Genomic DNA, 23550 nt, shown 5'->3' with positions numbered 1-23550 from the left:
AATGTCCGTCCATTTCGTAGATCTTATCATTCTACAAAACTGAATATGGTGCATTGCTCATTTTGCTGATACTAACAGAAAACTGCTTCAATTTCTATGCTTTACATAACAGACATATTCAGTATTTTATATAACATACGTGGCACACACAATTTAGATACAAACTGATTCGAGTCAAACAGACCCCGAGCCCTTACAACCAAGTGACAGTGATACAAACAAGGGCCTCACTGACCACCTGGAGCACCAATGTCTAGAATCCTGAAGTTGGAAGGGATGGCACGCCATGCACTATTTTCTCTCCAGTCATATTCCGAAGCCTGACACTGAATGTTTCATCTTTGAATGCCAAGTGATAGTGATTTGATTGGTTAAGTAGAAACACGTTTATTTATTAAACAAAACTTGTAAAAATGAAATGATGTAGAATGCACTTAAGTATAAGAATTTATCAAATAGGTCAAGATTAGAAATATACATGCCTCACTACATAAAATATACTATTATTCCAAAAATTTGTGATATGGGAAAAAGCCATGCAGTGCTACAGTATTTGTAAAAAATTAGATAAGAGAAAAAAAGTTAACTGGGGAGCACTGGTTCACCGTTTCTGCATCTGTTTCCATGGAAACAGATGTTGGACACATAGGGTTTATAAATGCCTCGGAATCACGAGGTGTCTAAGAGGCCTCACCTTGTTTTGAGTCATCTGATGTCTATTTCCATGGAAACCAGAGTGGAAATGAGGGCAGTAGCCATGAGTCAGCCTTTGACTGGTTCATTCCCGCCAAGGTATGAGAGCATAGGAGCCGTGTTAGAGAAACAAACGAATTTAGAACCAGAAAAAGAGCAAAAGTCTTAATTGGAGAACACTGGTTTCTTTATTGACTTGGTTAAATAATGGAAAGACCCTGCAAGAAACACAGACATAAAACAGACGTTTCTTGGCTAATTAGGTAACGAATTAAACCGGTGTCCACGCATTGCCAAGTGAGCTGACCACACGGGGTGGCAACATGAATCAGAGGAGATTCACGGAGAGCAGCGTGCTGTTGGTTCTTTGAATGCGTGCTCTGAAGCAGCTTCAGGCGGTCAACCACCTCACAGGTTGTGCATAAAGGTGGCCAAAGAGAAAGGAGGTCGTGGCCCAAGCACTCAACGTGTCTCTGTCTGTGAATGCAAGGTCACGCAAAGGGAGCCTGGTCAGAAACTGACTGGATCCCTGCCCCATCATTTTCTGTTCCAGCGAGATAACAGCATGTGCCCCCACATAAAATCAAGTTTCCCCTGCATATGATACACACCCCTCACCAAGCCTGTGTTTCCGATTTTTGTTAAAGGCATCACCACCCTCCTACCCTCCCAGCCTTCAGTTCCTACTGCCATGCCCTGTTAGCGACCAATCCCTGCTATTTCCACCTGCAAGAGCACGCTCTGCAGAATACCTCCCAGCCGTGGGCCAAGTTCAGCACCACTCCCCCTGGAGCCTGCAGCAGAGGGAAGGCAAGCACAGACTGTCACACGAGCCTGGCTGTAAATTTCAGTTCCACCAATTACTGCCCGTGTAACCATGAGCAAATTTCTGAACCTCTCTGAAGTTTGGTTTCCTCATTTAATAAATAGGGCTAATAATAGTACCTACTTGACAGAGGGGCCATGAAGACTAAGTTGAAGAAAGCTTGTAAAGCTCTTGGCCCAGCCCTGCACACAGTTAGCGCCCAAAAGATACTGGCTGTTAAGTATTCTAAGTGTTCTGGATCTCCAGTTAATTTGAACACAGACGTCTATAGCTTACAATCTTCCTATAGCGCGGCTCTGTTCACATCCCTCCCGGGCTCACAAATATTCAGGGCTTTACAAATACTCCACTTTATGTAGTCTGGCTCCTAAGGAAGTGGATTTTGTCTAAGTAAATGGATTTTGTTGTTAAGAGTAAGCTGGTACAAGACAAGGGTTTGGTCCTCTCTCTAGGTTAAGAGGGCAAAGTCCCTTGGAGTGCTACTTTTGATAACAGATTGTGTGAGTTTCTGTGCCTTTAATTTGTATCTGGTTTTTTTTTTGAATCATTTGTCACTTTGGTTGAGTAAATAACTATTGTTTCACAGTGACCTCAAGTGTTTTAAAATTTTTTTGCTATTTTAACACTTCCCAAATATCAAATTCTAACTAAAGTTCTTAACCTCCAGCTAACTCTGGGATTCTTGCTTCAAAGGGACCCTGAGATATCTCAAAGAGGAATGTTAAACTAATTAGACTTATTTGGTTTGCTAAATTACTTAAAAATACATTGTCAAGTGATTAAAGATGAACCTTAGGTTATATGTAGAGATAAAGGTAATAAATATAGATACTCCAAAATTTGTATGGAATTCCTAAAAATCTGATATGTCCCGGTTTCAGTCATAATTCTAATTATTATCTTAAAATGTATGTCACAGAAATATCCTAGTTGTTTGTCAACTGTATTGCAATCAAGTCTTTAACCATGCCATTTTAAGTCTTGTCATTTATAAAGAATCATTGTTTTATTCTGATGCTTTTATAAAATGAAGATCTTTGGGAAGAAGATTCATAAAAAGGGACTTACCTTTTATACAAATATGTCTCTGATAACCTTTAGCTCATACCACTGAACTGGGTAAATTATGAAACTCTAATGGAAAACCTGATGACTTCATTTAGATAAAAGGAATTAATTACATGGGACTGAGTGAACTGATAAATGTTGATAACCTTATGACTTTTTGAGAACCATTCTGGCCTTTAATCTTTTATTTTTGAGGAAACCTTTCCTCTTATGCTATGACCTATAAGTTGATAAAGTATGCCTTGGTAAACAAGGATGAAACATTTATCTTTTTCTCTCTACCTGATCCTTCCAGAATTTAACTTCTCCAGCTGGCTCTCCTCTGGACCTGACGGTTAGTGCAACTAGATTACAACTAGTTATACTAATCATTGGTTTAATTTGTTCTTTGTTTCCAAATTGTTACACTTCGTATGACTTTATTAAATGTTACTAGCTGTATTACTTATATTCTGTCTATTTTGTAAGAGTTTTGTCTCTTACATTACCCAATAAGTAACCAGGTTTTCAACAAAATTGATGATGGCTAGACACCTTGAGGAAATAGATCACATTTATAACTCTACATAGAATAACTGCAATAGTGTGATTCTATGTATGGGAAGAAGCAATGATGGAAAACACTTCCTGAATCATAACAGACTCGTAAGACAGGTGACCCAGAGAAATTTTTTTGTTATCAACAGGGTCTGATCTAAAAATTAGCACCTTGAGTGGCATGTCAACAGTATTTTCACCTGATCTAGGAATGAGCCTACTGAGCACCATGGGACAAAACTGGTCATGAAATGTCTCCCAAAATATTGGTCAAATTTAGGACCAAAGGGGAGCACTGTGAATGAAAAAAACTGCCAGCCACATCAGTAAACAAAGGATGCTGTGGCCATCAAGTTATCAGCTGCTACCGCCACCCTGACAGTAAACAGAGGGAGCTCAGGATGTGGACAAGCATGCAGCCTGGGCTCTGCTGCCACACCCAAGGGGATTCAGGATGTGAAAGAACAGGATACAGGCCCTAGATAGCCAGGTGCATATCAAAGGAGTGATTTCAATGAGCCCAGACCTTTGCACCTTCCCATACATAGAAAAGCACTAAATTCCTTAACTTGAGGTATTTGGTTTTCTTTCATTAACAATATTTTAATGTTCTAACTAACTGGTCTTTGTTGCAAAAAAAAAAGCTCCCATATATCCAGGCCCCTCCCTTGCCTCCAGGGAACAGTCTCTTAGAGCCACATGAGGCTGCCTCCCAGGCTTGAGTCCTCAGAAAGTCCACTGAATAAAACACATCTCTCAACTTTTAGGTTGTGCATTTTAGTCAACATCTGGAATCTAACAGCTCTAACACCTCTCTTATTCACTATGTTTCTGCCTCTTGTTTTTAAATAAATAAAAGCTTCTTTTGAAAGACTTTAGCCTTTATCAGTTGGGGTGAATACTTAAGGGAGCAACATGAACCTAATGACAGATGACCAGGTGTGATGATGGCAGCACCTGTCCCAGCCCTGGAACTCAGGCGGCAGCGATGGTGGGTTGAAGGAAGTAGGGGAAATAGCAGGGAAGGTTGGAAGCCACACAAGGTCCCTGGAGCTCCTGTGTCCTTGGAGAGCCCATTTCGGGGAGAAGAGGGAGATGAGGCTAGAAAGTTAGGTGGGACCAGGCTGTGGAAACCTCGTGTATTAACCATGTCTTTTATTTTCTCTATTCTGATGCTTTGACACCTGCGGCCTTGCTGACCATGGAAGGACTGGCCAGTCCCTGGAGATGATAAACAACTCCTGCAAATGCAAACCAACCAATCTAGAGTCCATACCCCAACCATCTCCCGCATTGGGCTCTCACACTCTGGGCCATTGTCCACCTGCCCTAATCACCCTAGGGCCAAGTACCAGACAACCTGGGACAGTTCTTGGATCCCAAAGCCCAGTGAAATTGTTCAAACTAGTCAATCCTAAACCTGCCTTCCCTGCCGCATCTCGTCCTTCTTGTGGAAACCACAAGAAAGGCTCTTGGTCACACTTGCTTTCTCTCCCTCAGCCTCCTCCCCTCCAACATGTACCCTTCGGGGTGTGGTGTGTCCCCCATCTTGGGAACTGTGTGTAACTACCTTTTCAAAGACAGTCGTTTTCTGATCTGTTAGACTGAAGCTTAAATATTTCAAAACACTCGAAGCTATCTACGGCTCATCTATGGCACCAAGCTTCCACCAGAGCCAGGGAACAGGGGGACACCAGGCGCAGAAACACCAGTACTTAACGTGGCTTTCTGCAGCCAGGCACGGTGGGCCTGCAGCTGATGACAGTGGTGCTACTCATGACTGTCATCGTCATAATGGGAGCTAACATTCACCAAGGGCTTACAGTGTCCCAGTGCTTTGATATGATTCCTTAGTGATGTCAGAACATACTGGGAGTTTTAAGGGGAGGGTATAGCTCACATGGTAGAGTGCATGCTTAGCATGCATGAGGTCCTGGGCTTAAGCCCTGGTACCTCCTCTAAAAATAAATAAATAAATAAATAAACCTAATTATCTCGCCCTCCACCCTCCCCAAAAAGAACACACTGGGATTTTGTAAAAGCCACTGATTCACTGCCTGAGCCTGGCCTTTTCTTTGAATACTAATGTTTCTACCCAGGGTTTTGTATTGGTAAATACATCTAAAGAGACTACCACTTGAAAAGTAGTGATATAAAACTTTTTTTAAAGGAACACGACCCAGTTTTCTGCTTTCTACATTGATGTTTTAGGAACTATGGTTAAAAAAATTAAAAGCCCAGTCTTCCTGTGTCACATCAACCACATGAGATGGTCACTGGGTCTGAGCTTACAGCCCTTGTCTGGGGTTAGCCACAGACCCACCCACCAGCCATCCTTCCCCTTCCTGGGCCCAACCAGTTTCATTTCCTCAGGAGAACATGTGCATATACCATGGGGCCAGGTGGAATGGGTAAGGGTAGAAGAAAGGATAAGACAAAATAAAACAAAACTAATTCCAGCCCCCAGGAAAAGATGAAAACCCTCCTTTATTTTATGAAGCCAGAGTAAATTTTAATAGACAAACCCATAAAGGTTGTACAAAACAAAACTGCAAACCAATTTTCTGAATGTGGTCTGGGGAAACTTCAGAGGCCTCAAGACCCTTTCAGGAGGTTTATGAAGTCTAAACTATGTTCACAATATATTATTATTATATGTCAGTCACCTAAAATATACTTCTATAATTATTATCATTTATAAAATATAAAATAGTATATGGTTATTTTAATAGTAATATTTGCCTTTTCCACTCTCATTCTCTTGTGATACAGTGAAGTTTATTGGAAGCTACATGACATAATGATATCACTCTGATAGCTAACAGAATGTCTGCTTGAGTATTCTTGTGTTTTCTAGAAATTTCTAAGGTTTAGGGGATAGCTAACAGAATGTCTGCTTGAGTATTCTTGTGTTTTCTAGAAATTTCTAAGGTTCAGGGCATAAGTATGTGCATTTTCATAACTAAGTTTGTTCTCAGGACTTCTGTGCGCTTTTACTAGCTACATTTGGTTTTACCTACTATAACTGACATAACTTCATTATCACCCCAACATTTGTATTTTGAAATCATGAAACTTCCCTTGCTCCTATGCAAAAATAGACTAGAAGTACATTTATTGCTTTATTTTGCAGTAATATTTTTATACTTTTTCAAAAATTTTTCTAATTTTAAAAATTTTCTCTAAAACAGTTTAAATTTTAAGAATTGTTTATTCTAAGAAAAAAGAAAATTTGTTTATCTTTCTTACACTTTTAAGGATGGATCATTGGCTTTAAAAAGAATGATCAGAGGACTCAATTTCTCAACCCACAGCTTCACCATTTATATGAAAAGATGCTGAAAAAAATGAAATTGACTTATCAGAAAGCTCTCTGACTCATGGAAGGGAGGATCTATTCCAGGGAAGCTGGGTGAAACTGCAAATGAAAAACAGAATTACAGTGGAGGTTATCTTTCCCTCAGCTTTATAGACGCAAATAAGTCACCCTATTGTGTCTTACGTAACAGAACACATTTAAATAGTATTATAATGCCAGTTAAGTTAAGGTGTAACTTTGACACCAACCATCCAGAGTCTAAAGAAAAAGGATTTGAATGTTTTAAAAATAGATATGATTGAGTTCTTTAAAAGTCAAAAATTGAAAATTTGTTTGTTATAACAAATTAAAAATCACTGAAGCCATGTGATGGGCATACAGAAACTGTATTTTTTTTTTTGTAAATCTAAAATTACTGCCCCCCAGTTATTTTAAAAATGATTTTATAATTATCTAAAAACAAAGCCACTGAAGAATCTTGAAGGGTAAGTTTTTGTATTGCTTTGGTCCAAGAAACATACACAATAGCCTTATAGAGGTGATACTGCTGAATCCCTGATAGATGGAAAGTTAGCAAAAGAAATTACAGCATGCTACTGTCCAATGAAACATTGTTAAATTAAAGATTAAGCTGCAAACATGAATGCTGAGTTAATATCTCATCCGCAGATATGCCCGGACTTGCTATTTGGCTTGTATTCATCCAGTCGTTAAAGATCTTTAATGTAAATACTTGGCAACAAAACACAAGTGATGCTGAGACAATGCATTGAATACCTTTATTGACTTTCAAGGTTTATCCTGGAACAGCTGCACTGAAATCTGAACTTATGGTACAAAAGCAATGGAGGGTAAAACCACTGGTGCCACAGCATCCATAAGGGCTTTGCTAACAAGCTCTAGTAGGAGTCACCGCATTCACCACCACCACCACAGGTAGACAGGTAGACAGACAGACTTATAAATGAATAACAGAAAAATGATAGACGATAGAAAGAAAGGAAGAAAGGAAGGAAAGAAGGAAGGAAGGAAGGAAGGAAAAAGAAAGAGAGGAAGAAAGAAAGATAGATGTTAGGAAGATGAGAGAGAGTTTTGTTTAAGAAGTCCTTGATGAAGCAGCAGGAATTAATTCTATTCTTCGATTCTTGTGGCCCACCTTTTTAACATTCTGTGTATCAAAAGGATGTACATGGTGGTTATCTTGAGGAAAAGCAATTGTGAGGTTATCTGAGGTGCAAGCTGAACTAGGCACTATTTCAAGGAACATCACTCTTACTCGAAAGAATGACAGATGAACTATGGTTATTTAGCCTTGGGTATCTGGCAGAACTTTTCTCAAAAATTAATGAGATAAGCTTTTCACTTCAAGAAGAACAATTGATAGCATCTGTTATCATTAATAAAATTTGAACTCTCAAGAGAAAACAAGAATTTTAAAGAACTTGTACCTGCCACTGTGAGCTTGATAGCTTCCCAATACCTAAAGACCTTTCTGATGAGATCAGTGACAATATTAACTAATGCAATTTAATAGGGATGTTTTATAATGAAATATACCAACATTTGGAAGAGCTGTAAAAACGCAAAACGTTGTTTCCTCAATTATCAGTGCTTGAAAATACAAAATCATGCATGGATAAAAGACCTACTGAAAGTACAAAACAAGCAGGATGCCTGAAGGAATTGTGAAGAACTTCCGAAAATCCATTCTCCAAAAAAAGCAAGAACACTGGAAAAATTGTCAAAATCAATTTCTTCAAAACTCTGAAAATTAACCAAAAGCCTGCAACAATCTGAGGAGTGTTTATTCAAGGAAAAACTGGCTAATCCAGCAATCTCTCTCCTGGGTATATATCTGGAGGGAACTCTAATTCGAAAAGATATATGCACCCCAATGTTCATGGCAGCACTATATACAAAAGCCAAGACATGGAAACAACCTAAATGTTAATCAGCAGATGACCAGATAAAGAAGTTGTGGTATATTTATACAATGGAATACTACTCAATCATAAAAAAGAATAACAATGCCATTTGCAGCAGCATGAATGGACACAGACATCGTCAGTCTAAGTGAAGCAAGCCAGAAAGAAAGAAAAATACCATATGATATCATTCATATGTACAATCTTAAAAAAAAAAAAGAAAAAGAGAGGACATTAATGAATCCATCTACAAAACAGAAATAGACTCGCAGACATAGTAAACAATCTTATGGTTATCAGGGGAAAGGGGGTGAGAAGGAATAACTTTGGGAGTTTGAGATGTGCAAATGTTAGCCACTATATAATGTTAGCCAGATTAAAAAAAACAAATTTCTTCTGTATAGCACAGGGAACTATGTTCAATATCTTGTAATAATCTTTAATGAAAAGGAATATGAAAAAGAATATATGTATGTATATGCATGACTGGGACATTGTGCTGAATGCCAGAAATCAACACATTGTAACTGACTGTACTTCAATTAGACAAATAAATAAATAAATGGCTAACTCTCAGTAAGAACAGCAAATGTTGTAGCATTTAAACATGCTCTGTTCCTCTCATTCTCTCCCCAACTCCTTGAAAACCACCAGCCCTGCAATCAAAGTTAAAATCAGCATCCAAGCAGTCACTGAGGTGAGCAGACAGGTTTTGAGCTCCCCAAAGCCTTACTCTCAGAGAACTGTCATTATTTGACCTGACTGTCAATTCCTTGGAAAGTCTTCTCATAGAGTTTGTCTTTATTTAACCTGAGAGTTTACTTGGGGTCAACAGCATTATCCTCAGAGGCTTTGTTGAAAACATACTTTTAAATAATCAATGGGTGAATCAATCATAAGGAAAAGTAAAAAGTATTTTGAGATGAACGAAAATGAAAACACAATCTTCTAAAACTTATGGGATGCAGCCAAAGCAGTAATCAGAGGGAAATTTATAGCTGTATATATTTACTATATTTAATGTCTACATTCAAAAAGGAGAAAGATCTGAAATCAATAAGCTATTTTTACACCTTAAGAAACCAGAAAAAGAAGAGCAGAAGGAAGGAAATAATGAAGATTAGAGCAGAGATAAATGAAATAGAGATTAAAAAAAAATAGAGAAAATCAACAAAACCAAAGGTTGGTTCTTGCAGAGGTCAACAAAATTCACAAACCTTTAGCTAGACTGACTGTATTAGTCAGCTTGGACTGCCATGTAAAACATCACAGACTGGGTGGCTTAACCAACGGAGATTCATTTCTCATAGTTCTGGAGGCTGGGAAGTCCAAGATCAAGGTGCAGGCTGATTTACTTCCTGATGAGGGTTCTCCTGGCTTGCAGATAGCGGCCTTCTCTGTGTTCTCACATGGTGGTGAGAGAGAGTGCTCTGTAGTGTCTTTTCTTACAAGGATACTAATTTTATCAGATCAGGATCTCACCCTTTTGACTTCATTTAACCTTAAATACCTCCTTACAGACCTTATCTCCAAATATAGCCATCCATACTGTGGGCTAGGGCTTCACCATGAATAAATTTGAGGGGACACAGTTCAGTCCATAGCACTGACCAAGAAAAAGAGATAAGACTCAGATTACTAAAATCAGAAATGAAAGGTGACCTTACTGACCTTACAGAAATAAAAAGGATCATAAGAGAATACTATGAACAACTGTACACCAACAAATTGATGTCTTAGATGAAATGGACAAATTCCTAGAAAGACATAAATTGCAGAAACTGGCTCAATAAGAAATAAAAAATCTGGATAGACATATAACAAGTAAAAAGATAAAATTAGCAATAAAAAAAAAAGCTTCCCACAAAGAAAAGTCCAGGTCCATAAGGCAGCACTGGTAAGTTCTACTAAACATTTAAAGAAGCATTAATATCAACCCTTCACAAACTCTTCCAAAAACAGAAGAGGAGGGAACACTTCACAACTCATAATATGAGGCCAGTATTACCTTGATATCAAAATTAGACAAGTAGGGGAGGGTACAGCTCAGTGGTAGAGTGCGTGCTCAGCATGCACAAGGTCCTGGGTTCGATCCCCAGTCCCTCCATTAAATAAAAAGTAATAATGATAATAAATTAAATAAATAAATATTACCCCCCAAACAAACAAAATTCTAAAAACTAGACAAGGATGTCACAAGAGAAGTCAAAATACGGACTAATGGCTATTATGAATATAGATACATAATCCTCAACAAAATACAAGCAAACCAAATCCAGCAACCTATGAAAGGGATTATAAATCAGGAAGAAGCAAGACTTATCTCAGAAGTTCAAGGGTAGTTTACATATGGAAACCAGTAACTGTAATACACCTAACCCTAACCCATATTAATAGAATGAAAGAAAATCCCCACATGATCATCTTAATTGATATAAAAAAAGGCACTTGACAAAATCCAACATTTAATAAAGTTGGAAAAGAAGGAAACTTTCTCAACCTGCTAATGGGCATCTGTGAAGAACCCACAGCTAACATCACACTGGACAGTAAAAGATTGAAAATATTCTCCCTAAAATCAGGAAAAAGACTAAGGATCCACTCTCACCACTTCTATTCAACATTGCACTGGAGGTTCTAGCCAGGGCAATTAGGCAAGAAAAGGATACAGAAGACATCGAGGTTGGAAAGGAAGAAGTGAAATTACCTCTATTCACAGATGACATGGTGTTGTATACAGAAAATCCTAAGGAATCCATCACAAAATAGAACAAACAAAAACTTTCAGAGTTCAGTAAGGTTGTAGTATACAACAAGATCACGATACTAAAATCAGTTGTATTTCTACACACTAGCAATGAATGATCAGAAAATAAACAATATGCAAAATCAAGAAATAGATTTTAATTAACAGTATGAAAAAGATTTGTTGATAAAGTTAATGATTCCACATTGCAACTAACATTTAATAAACTATCACTTGTCCAGTTTTGTAGCAGTATCAAAGAATAACATTTTCTATCCCAAAAGCCTATTAAAATATTCTAGCTCTTTCAACTACATAAATGTATGAGGCCAGATTTTCTTCGTATCTTTCAATCAAAGCAACATATTCCAACAGACAGAACCCAGAGGTGGATTTGATAATCCGACTATTTTCTAATTGAGACAAAGAGAGTTGTAAACATAAAATACAATGCTACTGTTCTTGATACTTTTTTGTTGTTGTTTTAGAAAGTAATTCTTTAAAAAAATTAAATTGACACATAATGGGTTTATTACTGCCATTTTAAAATTAATTAATAAATACATTTTTTTCTGTTTTAAACTCTCATTTAGCAAACATTCATAGCCAAAATACACACAGACAAAAGCTCTTTGGAATCTTCAATTATTTTTAAGAATAAAAATATCCTGAGACCAAAAAATTGAGAATGGTCACTTCAAATCTACATGAACATTGTGTATATATATTGTTTTCTATGTATAAAATATTAAATAATTAAATTTTAAATGAAAAAAAATCTTAGAGGAAAATTTAGATTTTTAAATTTTATTTATTGATTTATAATCATTTTACAAGGAAAATCTAGATTATATATAAAATTTAGGGTTAAGGAAAACCTCAATCAGGACAGAAAACTCAGAGGTTATAAAAGAAAGAAAAGCCAATATATTTATCTTAAATTTTTAAAAAAGACTTATAACAAAAGATATTATTAAAGTAAGTCAATAAGTAAGAGATATATTTTTAAAATATTTGCAAAAAGGGTGAAAAAGGGTCAATATCTGTAATATAGAGATTCATATCAACTGATGTGGAAAGATAAACACAATTTAAAAAACGGAGAAAGGCTGTGAATGGGAAATTACAGCACAGCAAATCCAAATATCCAATCAAATACACATACTCATACTCACTACTCAATGGAGACGCAAAATTAACATACAAGGAGACAGCACTTTACCACCATTAGATGGGCAAAAAAAAGAAGAGTAACAGCATCTATCCTAGTGAAGATGGAGGGAAAGTCTCTCCTGTTCTGCTGGTGAAATCTGAATTGCTACAGGCTTTCTAAAAAGCAATCTGGAAAAATCTATTACGATTAAAACACACATACACTTCAACCCAGCGACAAAAGCCCTATTAAATAAAAGCACCACTAACTAGGGATATATTTACAAAGTTTACTGTGGCAGTGTTTGAAGTGACAAAAATCTGGAAACCACACATTCACAACATTAACAGAATCAATTTGCTACGCTGGCTGACTTAGAAAGGGATTTCTGGAAAACATTAACAAGGGAAAAAAGGCAACACTGAGGATGTGTGTATTTGTATCTATACCTTTTTTATCTCATTTTGTAAAATGAATATTGACAAAAACATACTGTACATATTTGTGTGTACTTTGTGTATGTTTCTTATAAGAAAAGTATGAAAGTGTACATACATCCTAGGTTGTTAATACGGGCTTCTTGGGAGGTAGTTGTGGGTCAGGGGAGAGGCAAAGGACACAGCTTATGTAGTCTCCCCTAGAAGATGCCTCTTCTGCTTTCCTGACCACTTCCTTCTCTTCATCAATCCATTCCACTCATTTTCACCCTCAGCTAGGCAAAGTCCTCGAGAGAGCCACCCTCCAGTCTCCTCTGAGTACTTGGAATTTCTGCAGCACTTCCTATTTCTATCAGATTCATGGACCTCTGAGCACATATTTATTTTTTTATTATTCCCTGTTTATATATGTTTATAGATGTCTCACAAGAGACAAAATCATGTAGTGGTTAACAGTGTGGACAGTCAAGTCAGACCACCTGGCTTTCATTCCTAGCTCCATCACTTACTTGTTAGCTGTGTAAACTTAGCAAGTGAAATATTTTCTCTGTTTCCCCATCTGTGAAATGGGAACAGTAAAATTACCTATCACAGGGTTGCTGCAAGGAGTAAATGAGTGAATAGCACATGTAAGGTGACTAGAACAGTGCTGGGCGCATCGTGATGCCATATAAGCTGTTATCAGGGCTGTTATTATCTCCCCTAATCTAGACTTTAAACTCTTGGAGGCATTTTAAACCATAGATATTCTTTAAAATTTTTTTTTGATCCCTTCCCCATTATTTCCTACAATAATGTTATTTTAAGGCCTTCAAATATTTGTTGAGTAAGTGAATGAATGGCTCTTAGATTTGAGAAGCCTGTAGAGAAAGAAACTGCTGAGCACGTGATTGTCACTTTCATGGCAACCAGCAAGTAAATGTCCATGGCTGATCTACCCTGGCCTTTAAATGTATTTTGTTAAGAGAGGAGAATGATTTGTCTTAAAATCAATCTTCTGGAACAGCACAGACCAGCCTTTCATCTCCACTTACAAAGCCATTTACAAGCGAGACACAAGGAACCCACCTCAAACTGTAATAAAAAAAGTGAGCCACTTGTGGTGATAGCATTGGAACCAAGTCTCCTTGTAATTTACCACTGGCCCTTTGGGAACATATTACATATGTTTAATGTAAAAATAAATTGTATTAGATAAGATAATAGTGCTTCAAAGCACTAGGTGAGATGCGTTTGAATGCTTAAGTTGTAGCTGTCATCTGTCCATTCTCTTGTGTGTACAGTTTAAGCTTATCTGATGGTGGTTTTATTATCCTGGAGGTTTAGTGAGCCAAGAGAGTCTAAGAAGCCATTTAGAAAACCATGAAAACACCTGTCCTTCTGATGCCATCCTCTCTCACTCCTCCTGCTTTGAACGTTCAACCTATTCCTCTCAACTGGATCCTTCCCATCAGCATTTTAACATGCTTAGGTGTCTTCCAAATTAAAACAAAACAAAAATGCCCTATGTAGCCACCATCAACTCTCTTCCTCTGATCATGGCCAAATCTGTGAAAAGAGTGGTATATACTTACCAGCTCCCTTCTCTCACTTCCCACCTGCTCCTTAACTACAGTTTAGCGTTTGCCCCATTAGCCTTCCAAAATGCTCAGCAATTGACCTCCGTCCACTAGATGCAGCGTGCCTTCTCCCTGCTCACCCCACGTGGTGAGTCTGCAGCTCTCCGCCCCACCGATCAAGGCATCTCTTCCCCTGTTACCCACTTCCTCCCCGCCAGCCCCTACCCAAGGAGTTTCCGGTGTCAGCAAAGAGGGTGTAACTTTCTACACCTTTCGGCTATGCATAAGCACCTATATAAATCATAAGGAGGTGTGTGTATAAGTTTTTTTTTCTGAAATCAGATCATTACTGTGCAATTTCCTTTTTCTGTCTGACATTATATCCTAGACAGTCTACAAGTCAGAAAAAAATTAACTCTACCTTAACATTTTTTTATTTTGGTATATAAATGTATGCATATTCAGACATAACTAAATAAGTGTTAATACATCAGGACGAGTCATTACATTTTTAGAAATTAGAGAGAAAAATCAGATTTTGCATCTGGGGGTCCTTGAGAGTTTCCAGTGAAGCAGGACCAGTGGCCGAAGGGGCAAGTGTACAGATTTCAGCTCAATGGACACAAAGTAGCCATAATAAACCCTGGCCTCCGGCCTCTCCTGGAGCTGTTTTACCTTCAGAGGCGCTAAGCAGCGAACTGAAAACAGTGCCTTCATTATCTGTGTTTTGGGTTTAAAAAATTTTGCTATCTCCTTCAAAGTTGCCACCTTGGGAGGTGACAGCCACATTCCAACAACAGGGTGATTTGCTCAAATTATTTTTGGAAATTTCCCTTTAGTCTAAGAATCTCTCACTCTCTCCCCCACCCCACTCCCATTTTAAAAGTACACCTGGCCTTGGGGAAGCTGAGTGAAACACATGTGCTTATCTGCCCCAGGTCTTCCTTGCTCGTCCTCCACAGGGTCCAGAGGGATGGAAAGTCCAGAATCTGCTGACCTGAACTCACCACAGAGTCAAGTTTTGGCCCCAAATGACAGATCCTTTCCTTATAATTTTCCAACTAAGCCCTTTCAAGAATCTTCTGAAAATTCTAACTATTACAACAAATATTTTCAAACACTACTGTCTTAAAATAAAAATCTGCACAGAGTAGCAAGAAGTCCAGACAATTAAAGATCTCTATATTCCTTCATTTACTAGTTGACTAGAACTGCTTCCACAGGGAAATGTCCAAAAGCTGAATTTCCATCATTAACAGAAGGGTTGAACCAAATGACTTTTCCCTTGTAATACAAAAGGGTTAATAGCAATACAAGAAAACAAAACAACCCCGAAGGATGACACAGGAAGGTGGTAAAACAGATCTTGAGGGGAGCTTTTCTTTGACAAAAAGTTACTGGAATTAAATAATTAAGATATTAACTCAAAATATAATATAAAACAGTATTGAAGGGTTAGGCACACAGGTAGTGACTTTTTACAGTCCTGAGAAGACTGAGTGAGTCAGGGAGCTGGCTTCTCTCTGGGGTTGGCAAACGACAAGCCAAGGTGCCTGTTTCTGTGAGGCCAGCAAGCTAAGACTGACTTTCACATTGTTAAATTTTAAATATTTGAAAAATATTTAATGACACATAAAAATCATATAAAATTCAAACTTTAATGTCCACAAAAAATTTTTATGGGAACACAGCCACCTTCATCCATTTATATCTTGTCCACAACTCCTTTGTGTTACAACAGTGGATCTGAGCAGATGAAACAGGCTGTGTGGCCTGCAAAGCCTAAAATATTTACTGGCTTCCTCTTTATAGAAAAAGTCTGCTGATCCCTGTTCTAAACCAGATTTTACTGCCATCAACTCTGTGTGAACAGGGCTGGCCTCCTCCCCTCTCTGGACGGACCTTTGTAAAGGAAGGGGCCTGGAGAAGGTGCTGGCCAGGATGCTCGTCTGAGGTCCAGAACTGTGCTCGGCCTTCATGGCAGTGAGCAGGGACACCGCTGGTGCCACCTACAGGCCATGAAGAAAACGGCAGGCGGGAGGCTGCCTGCGGAGAGAGCCACTCACAGATCTTTGCTCGGCCATCCTCTCTGATGGAGGGCACTGATGTGAACTGTCCCCCAAAGGACATCATCAGTGAACAAACATCTGGCTTTTACACACTTCTTAAACTGATAGACCACAACTCCAAATAACAATACATCTTCCAGCATTCACTTCAGGAATAAACGCTCCTCACAAAATACAAGGACTGCGAACCACTTGTTAGCACAGAGATGAGAGAAGACAACACGCACGGTCTTCTCAGGTCTGAAGGAAAAACCATGAAAAAGCCTGTCGTGTGATAATCCATCTGCAGTCCACTAGTCACCATTCTCTATACCATTTCACAAGACTCGCTCACACTACTTCTGAACCTCCACACTCTAAAAAACCAGGTAAGCAGGTTTTTCACAGCTGAGGAAACCCGTATCGAAAGAATGCAAATAACGGGGTAAAGCGGTTGGCTCTGCTAGCTCTGAACCAAGCCCTGGACTCTCACCTTAGAAAGTCTCACCATGAGCCTCCAAGGGGAGAGAAGTGAAAGCTTCCAGTCCTCGTCTGGGCTGGGCAGTCTCGGAATGTCACTTCTGCTGCGTTCTGCTCAGGGGCTCATCACGACCAACCCAGGCTGGGGGAAGGCACTTAGACGCCACCAACCCGGGGGTTCCGGGCGGGAGGACTTGGGGGTGGCCGTGTCTGAAGACCACCCCCTGCACTTCGGGCGGGTTTGCTGCAGCCAGCACGGAGGTGCCACACTCTGCACTTGGCTTGATCAGAGGCTGAAAGATGACAGGTCTTCAGCATGAGTTTTTCGCTCTGAAGGGTGTAAGCCTCTACCTGTCTTCCCTGTGGGTAGGAACACTGGTGCAGGGGATAGTCTTCAGACATGGCCACCCCCAAGTCCACCCACCCTGAACCCCCGAGTTGGTGGCGTCTAAGTGCCTTCCCCCAGTCTGGGTTGGTCGTGATGAGCCCCTGAGCAGAACGCAGCAGAAGTGACATTCCGAGACTGCCCAGCCCAGACGAGGACTGGAAGCTTTCACTTCTCTCCCCTTGGAGCCCAGCCCCCAACCAATAAGGAAGTCCAGGCAAGACCACCGAGTGGTCAGAGGCCACGTGGAGAGGGGCTGTGCAGGATGTGATGCCAGCTTGGACACGGAGAACAGCTGCATGACATCCCAAGAGAGACCAGCAGAAAATCAAGCAGCTGAGCTCCAACCGACCCACAGAATTATGAGAAGAAATGCAGCAGGGATTGAAATCTCTGTTTCTAGACTAACTTTTCAAGGCAAGAAACAGACTCAGAATAGTTGGCCCAAGTTTTCTATGGGGTATCAAGAGCCTCCAACTTACTTCATCATCTTCGTCTTCATCATCATCAGATTCAAGAACACCATCCACGAGCTCTTCTATAAAGAAAAAAATCAATGAATAACTGTGATCACCTTTGGGAGCCTTGGTCAACAAAATCCGTCGGCTGCTGTAGAGATATGTAAACACCTTGGTGAGAGTCCAGTTATGTCCAGTCACACTTCCTGGAGTTACATCCTACCACGCCATAGTTTGGTATCATCTTAAGAAAATTTAAATCTCTCCATTTTCATCAGAACACATCAGTAGCATGAAAAAAAATTAAAAGCCAACATATAATTTGAGAGTAATTTAGGGGAAGAAAGTAAGCTAGGATCATTACTAGCATCATGCTAGATAGCGTCACATGTATTATTTCACTTAATCCACACTAAGATTTTATTGACTTTCATCCCCATTTTATAGCATACATCAAATGGAGGCACAGAGGATAAAGGACTTTTTATGGTTATACACCCAGTAAGTGAGCGCTGAGATTCAAAGGGAATCTATTTCTAAATCCCATGGTTTCTCCAAAGGGGCTAGAGGTAGTGGTCATGGCAGGTAGGGTTCCTGCAAGAGCTTAAAAGAATTTACAAAGGAGAAATAAATTAGTAGCACAATGGAGTCAGAGGAAGAATAAGCCTGTTTCTTCGTCTGTAAAATGGGTATCAGACCTCCTACTTCCTAGGCTTGTTGGGGGATTTTATAACACACTGGAACTAAACCCCTGGCCCGGGCCCAGGTGCACAGCAGGCACTACATGGAAGCTGGTTACTTTCTCCTCCATGACGCCTTCCCTGACCCCTCCCTGAGCAATCACCTCCTTGCCCTCTGAACACACGTGGCATTTCGTCTAGAACTCTCACAGTGCTCACCACCCTGGGGTGGTAAACGTTTACTAACGACTGAAGGGCTGACCTGTCCGGTATCCTTCTCACTCTCTGTACTAGACTGCGAGTCGGGGACAGAGCTCCTAACCTGCTGCTCACCCCTCCACCCCTCTGCATCTTCCTTATTGGCACTCATTTCTTGAACAGATGACATGAAAGTAAAGACAGCCTGAGAGAAGAGGAAAGGAAGTCAAACAGGAAGTGGGAAGAAAGAAGGAACTGAAGGCTATTTCTGAAGAGCTTGCCCAGCACACTCAGGAAGGCGGCAGATTCACCCAGACGTCACCAAACCCCAAAACCATTTCCTAGAAGGGAATCCTCAGAAACTCTAGGACTCCGGTTGTCCTGGACACAGCCCTCATTCTGAAGGGAAAGTGACTTGGCTGGACCGAGGCCAGCAGGGCCCTAACCAGACTCACATGCCTGTCATGAGCTGTGCTGTTGTCTTGCGATGCTGCTTAGTCAAGAAAGCTGCCCTGCAGACGGGAGGATGCTGTGTCATTCTGCACTTGGGCTAAAGCTTAACTACCTAACTTCTCTTCCTACTGGCCCCAAACAGCACCACTCCTTTCCACCTTCAGTAAGTGGCTTTCAAAACGGGGATGCTGCTATATTTATCAATTATGAATCTTTCTTCTTCAAATATGAAAATGCCTTTTAAAAAAACGTTAGATATTTCATGAGGCCAGTCCAGCCACACTCCCCTCCCCTGAGCCTGTGGGCTCAGACTCATTCTATCTCCAGAACAATCCAGTCCTGTGAACTCAAGGACCTTGTGAGCCTCAGCTCCTCCTCTCTGACATGACAGGGACATCAGCCCTGCTCCCTGGATTGCAGCCCTCAATGCAGTAACAGGGCCGAGCACTGGCGTGACCTCTCCTGAGAGCCCACTGGTGAAGTTGGCTCTGCCTTGCTCCCGCCCAGTGACCTGTCAGGTCTCCCTGTCCTCTCTTTGGTGACCAGCTGGTATCTGCTGGACCCCCTCGCTGGGTGCCAGACTTATGGACAAACCTCCCTGCTGCTGCCGGCTGCTCACCCCACGTGTCGTATCAGCACACCGGAGCTCCCCTTAGGGTTCACCAGAGCCATCCTTCCCCACCTGTGGGGTAAGGGTCCTAAAACACACAGGAATTTTTGTATTTGAGGACCTTAAAGTGCTATTAGAAAAGGAGTGCTAGAGGACTGAGATGGGCTTGAATGTATGAAAACGCATACACATCTTCATCTTCACTAAAATAACACAGGAAAGTCAATACTCTAAAAAAAAAAAAAAACTGTGGCAATACCATGTCACATACCTTAAACTAGTAAGTGACTAATAACTCACACTCTGCTACTAATTTCCGCTCAGGGGTGAAGACTGGGCTGGAGGGAAACCTCCAGCTCCCCCTCCTCTAGGCTTCACCACGATGCTTGCAGACTCATCTGACTTGATGCTGATGACGTAGCCTAAGGTATCTGTGTGAGGATGTCTGGTCCTCCAGCCAAACCTTCAATGACTTTCTGATTTTGTTTCAAAGTATCAGACTCCTGGGTAGTCATCTCTGGGGTCCTGCCACTGTCTTATGGATGCAGAATAACATCCGTGCTTGAGACAAAAAAGAACCACATCAGGCTCCACATTTAAACTGAAACTTACTGAGCGAAGCAGGTGGGTGCCCAGCCTTTCCTGAATACTCAAGGTTAGGCGTCAGGTCTGTCAGCGATAACTTCCTGACAAAGCACATCCCTCACAGAAACGTAAACTGATCCCTCCTCCTCACATTCTTTAGCATGCTGGTCCCAGGGCTGGCTTTATACAGGAGAAAGTGATGATTTTTGGCCGGAGAGGCAAGGCACCATGCTTCTTGGCTGCCTGGGAGGAGGAAAGACTGACAAGGAAATGGAAGTGAGTGTGTCCCGACAGACTGAAACAAAGTCAGTTTGGAAGAAGGTTCCCAGCCCAACCCTGACCCGGCTGCTGCAGAGGAGCCCTGGCATGGGAGGGAGGTCTCAGCGTGGCTAGTGACCACAGAGCAGATAGGCAACGACTTTTCCCAGCATTCCCCTGCCTTCCCCAACTGTGGCCTCCCCAGGGAAGGTTAGGGAGTGACTTGGCCAGGACTAAGGTTCAGGTTTTATTTCATTTGATTACTATTTTCTTATTATGCCCACCCAGCAGAATTGGAGTGCAAAATCAGAAACGAAAATAAAGTCAGCTGCAGAAAATAAAGTTCTATTCCTTGTCGATCTGAATCTGGAATAAATTACATTTGCTCCCTAAAAACTAAAGGAGAGGATGTTCAAATGGAAACAGGCCCCCAGCCTGAAGGCAGCCAAGGTCTCAGCCTCACGGCTGCTCGCCCTGTCGCCCCCTGTTGATGGGGCGCCCTCTGCGTCCTCCTGCCTCCCAAGCTTTGTGTCCGTCCACAGCAGGGATGGGCCAGCTCAGCTGCACAATGGAATCACCTGGGAGCTTTAAACACTCATTATCACACCTGGGGTTCCCGCAGAGATTCTGATTTAACTGGCATAGGGTGCTGCCTTGGGGATTTTCAGGTGTCCCCAGGTGACTGCCGTGTGAAGCCCAGGCTGTGAACTGTGAGCTGGAAGAGCCACCTGCAGGCTTCTTCCCATGAAGGGCTGCTGGCATCTCTCTTTTGCTGCCACCTCGGGATTAGAGATTAGGAGATCCATTCTTAACCTTCACTTGTGTGCTGAACAAGATCTGCGCACTTGGACTTTCAGTGACGTGGATGCTGAGTGTCGGGGGAGGGCATGTAGGAGGACAAAAGTGACAACCTTGGTCTGGATGCTGGCAGTGCCAGGTGCCTTGTACGAGTCAGTATCAAGGTGTCAGGAGTCCAAAGAAATAGCTAATAGCTTCCCCACCATCCCAGTCCCATCCAAGGCTTCCTTCACCTTCTTCTCTTGCTTATTAAGGTATGTGGGTTGTCATGGTAATGGAGGAAAGAGGATCACATCCTCCCATGTTGCTGATTTCTGGAGTGAATGAATGAATGTGGGAGGGCGACGACACTTTCTACATTGGTGCTGGAAAGGCTGGGATCTGTTTTCATTATCTGACCCTAGGACCCTGGGGCAGCCACCCGAACAAGGTGGGGGAAATGATTAGGAGATAAAGAGAACTTCTGGTTAGAGAAGGGTTTCTGTAATTGCTTTTGAATTCTTTTTGTTGACTATAAGCCTAAAGTGTGATGAGGGACTGATCTTGGGACAATGTGACCTTCACTGCCTGCTTGAACTTTTGTTCATTAGGGTCTCCCCACCTCCCTCAAGGCCTCTTGAATGAATGCCAAGAAATGACAAGCCCCTCTAAGAAAGCCCATGTATCTTTCTGGCACATGTGAAAGATTCAAAAGACAGATCATAGATTTTTAAGCAGACTCTTAAACAGACCTGAATTGAGCTGCTTGATGATAAACTCAATCTGGCGGATCATTTCAGCATTGCCTTCTTTGATGAAGCAGCGAAGGATGTCTTCCATTCCCTGGAAGCATTGGAGAGAGTAAGAGTTAACATTTCCGTTTTGAGGGGGAAAATTCCTTTTCAATGGGATAGTTTCATGTAATCAAAAATAAAACAAAACAAAACCAACCCTTTATTTTTTTCCAGGAGGAAGGGATATGCACAATAACAATTCCTCTGCTCAGTTTCTAAACATTTTTTGTTGTTATTTTTAGAATTCACAGTGAAATTATTTTCTTCTTGGTTGACTATCTGACCCAACTATAAAACATTTATTTAAAAAAAAAACTGCTGTAAAACTTTACTGCGTAAGTGTTCCCTTTAGTTTTGGCAATACATTGTTTTGGGAAGTGGTTTCTTTCCTGTGTTTTCCCTGTATTTATACACTGTGTTATGGATTTTAGGGCTAAAAGTGGTTTTTGAAAAGTGAAACCATATGTTCAGAGAAGTAAATGAACAAATAGAGCCTTTTTTTAAACAGCCATCATTCTTTTTCTATCAAAATAAAGTCACTATGTTGTGTATTATTTACTTTACTACAAAACGCTGACATCAGAAATGTAGAGGTAAGTGTCTGTTTCCCTCCTTCCTCTGTCCTTGTGGGACTGGAATGTATGGCTGGAGCTAATGAGGCCTTCTTGCCACCAAAAGGAAAAAGTGTATCTAATATTGAACCTAAAGCAGAGGAAGCAGAGTCCAGAAGTGTGGGGAGGGAAATGGATCAAGTGACATGAGAATCCTGATTAGGTTGTACCTGAAGCTCATGGCTGGACTTTTCAGTTACAACTGCCAGGAAGTGCCCTTTTTAGGCATGAGGCCAGTTTGGAATCAATAGCTCTGACTGAACCAAAGAAAAAGTGCCAAGTGTGGTTTTGAACATGGTGAGTTTCAGTCATCTACAGCAGAGCATTACCCTCTGCAAAGGTCAAGCCTGGACTGTAATTCTAGCCTCCCCATAAACCAGCTGTGCCACCTTGGTCAAATTACTTCACTCCTCCCAGCCTGTTTCCTCAACTATAGAATAAGGATGGCAACTCAAGTTAACGTGAGGTTTCCTTTTTTAATTGAGGTATAGTTGATTCACAATGTTGTGTTAGTTTCTGGCATACAGCATAGTGATTCAGTTATACTCATGTATTCTTTTTCATTATAGGTTATTACAAGATACTGAATGTTCCCTGTACCATGAGATTTTTAAAAGATATAACTGGGTGTTGGTTATGTAGGTGTATATATTTTTCAAAATGCAATGAACTATATATGTAAGGCCTGTGCGTTTCACTGTTCATAAATTATACCTAAAAAAAGCATCTAGGCCAACAACTGGCACACAGTAGAGTCTCAATAAATGGTTGAGACTGCTGTGTCCGGCAGGGATCTGTGGCTCAGAAGAGAGATCTGGTAGCTGAAGCAAGAGAATAAACAACGTTCCCGGTGACCACAGAGTGAGAAGAGAAGAGGGTTAGGACAGAAACTTCAGAGAATGACATGTAACAGGGGAGGCACGGCAGAGACTGATAAGCCCACAGAGTTG

At 40.8% G+C, this 23550-nt stretch overlaps 1 protein-coding gene across 2 annotated transcripts in view; it reads right to left on the bottom strand.

Moving 5' to 3' along the window:
- The window catches only part of ARMC9 (armadillo repeat containing 9), a 141641-nt gene that overhangs the window by 49517 nt on the left and 68574 nt on the right, over positions 1-23550 (bottom strand). For both annotated transcript variants that reach the window (XM_072961844.1, XM_031677865.2), the window contains exons 18-19: positions 21948-22038; positions 17659-17714 (exon numbers count right to left, since the gene is read on the bottom strand). In XM_072961844.1, the coding sequence (XP_072817945.1) occupies positions 17659-17714; positions 21948-22038 (147 nt within the window). The remainder of the gene's footprint in view (positions 1-17658; positions 17715-21947; positions 22039-23550) is intronic.

This window comes from Vicugna pacos, chromosome 5, assembly GCF_048564905.1.
Source record: "Vicugna pacos chromosome 5, VicPac4, whole genome shotgun sequence".
NCBI lineage: Eukaryota > Metazoa > Chordata > Mammalia > Artiodactyla > Camelidae > Vicugna > Vicugna pacos.
The sequence above is the reverse complement of the archived record's forward strand: the minus strand, read 5'-3'. Positions and strand labels throughout refer to the sequence as shown.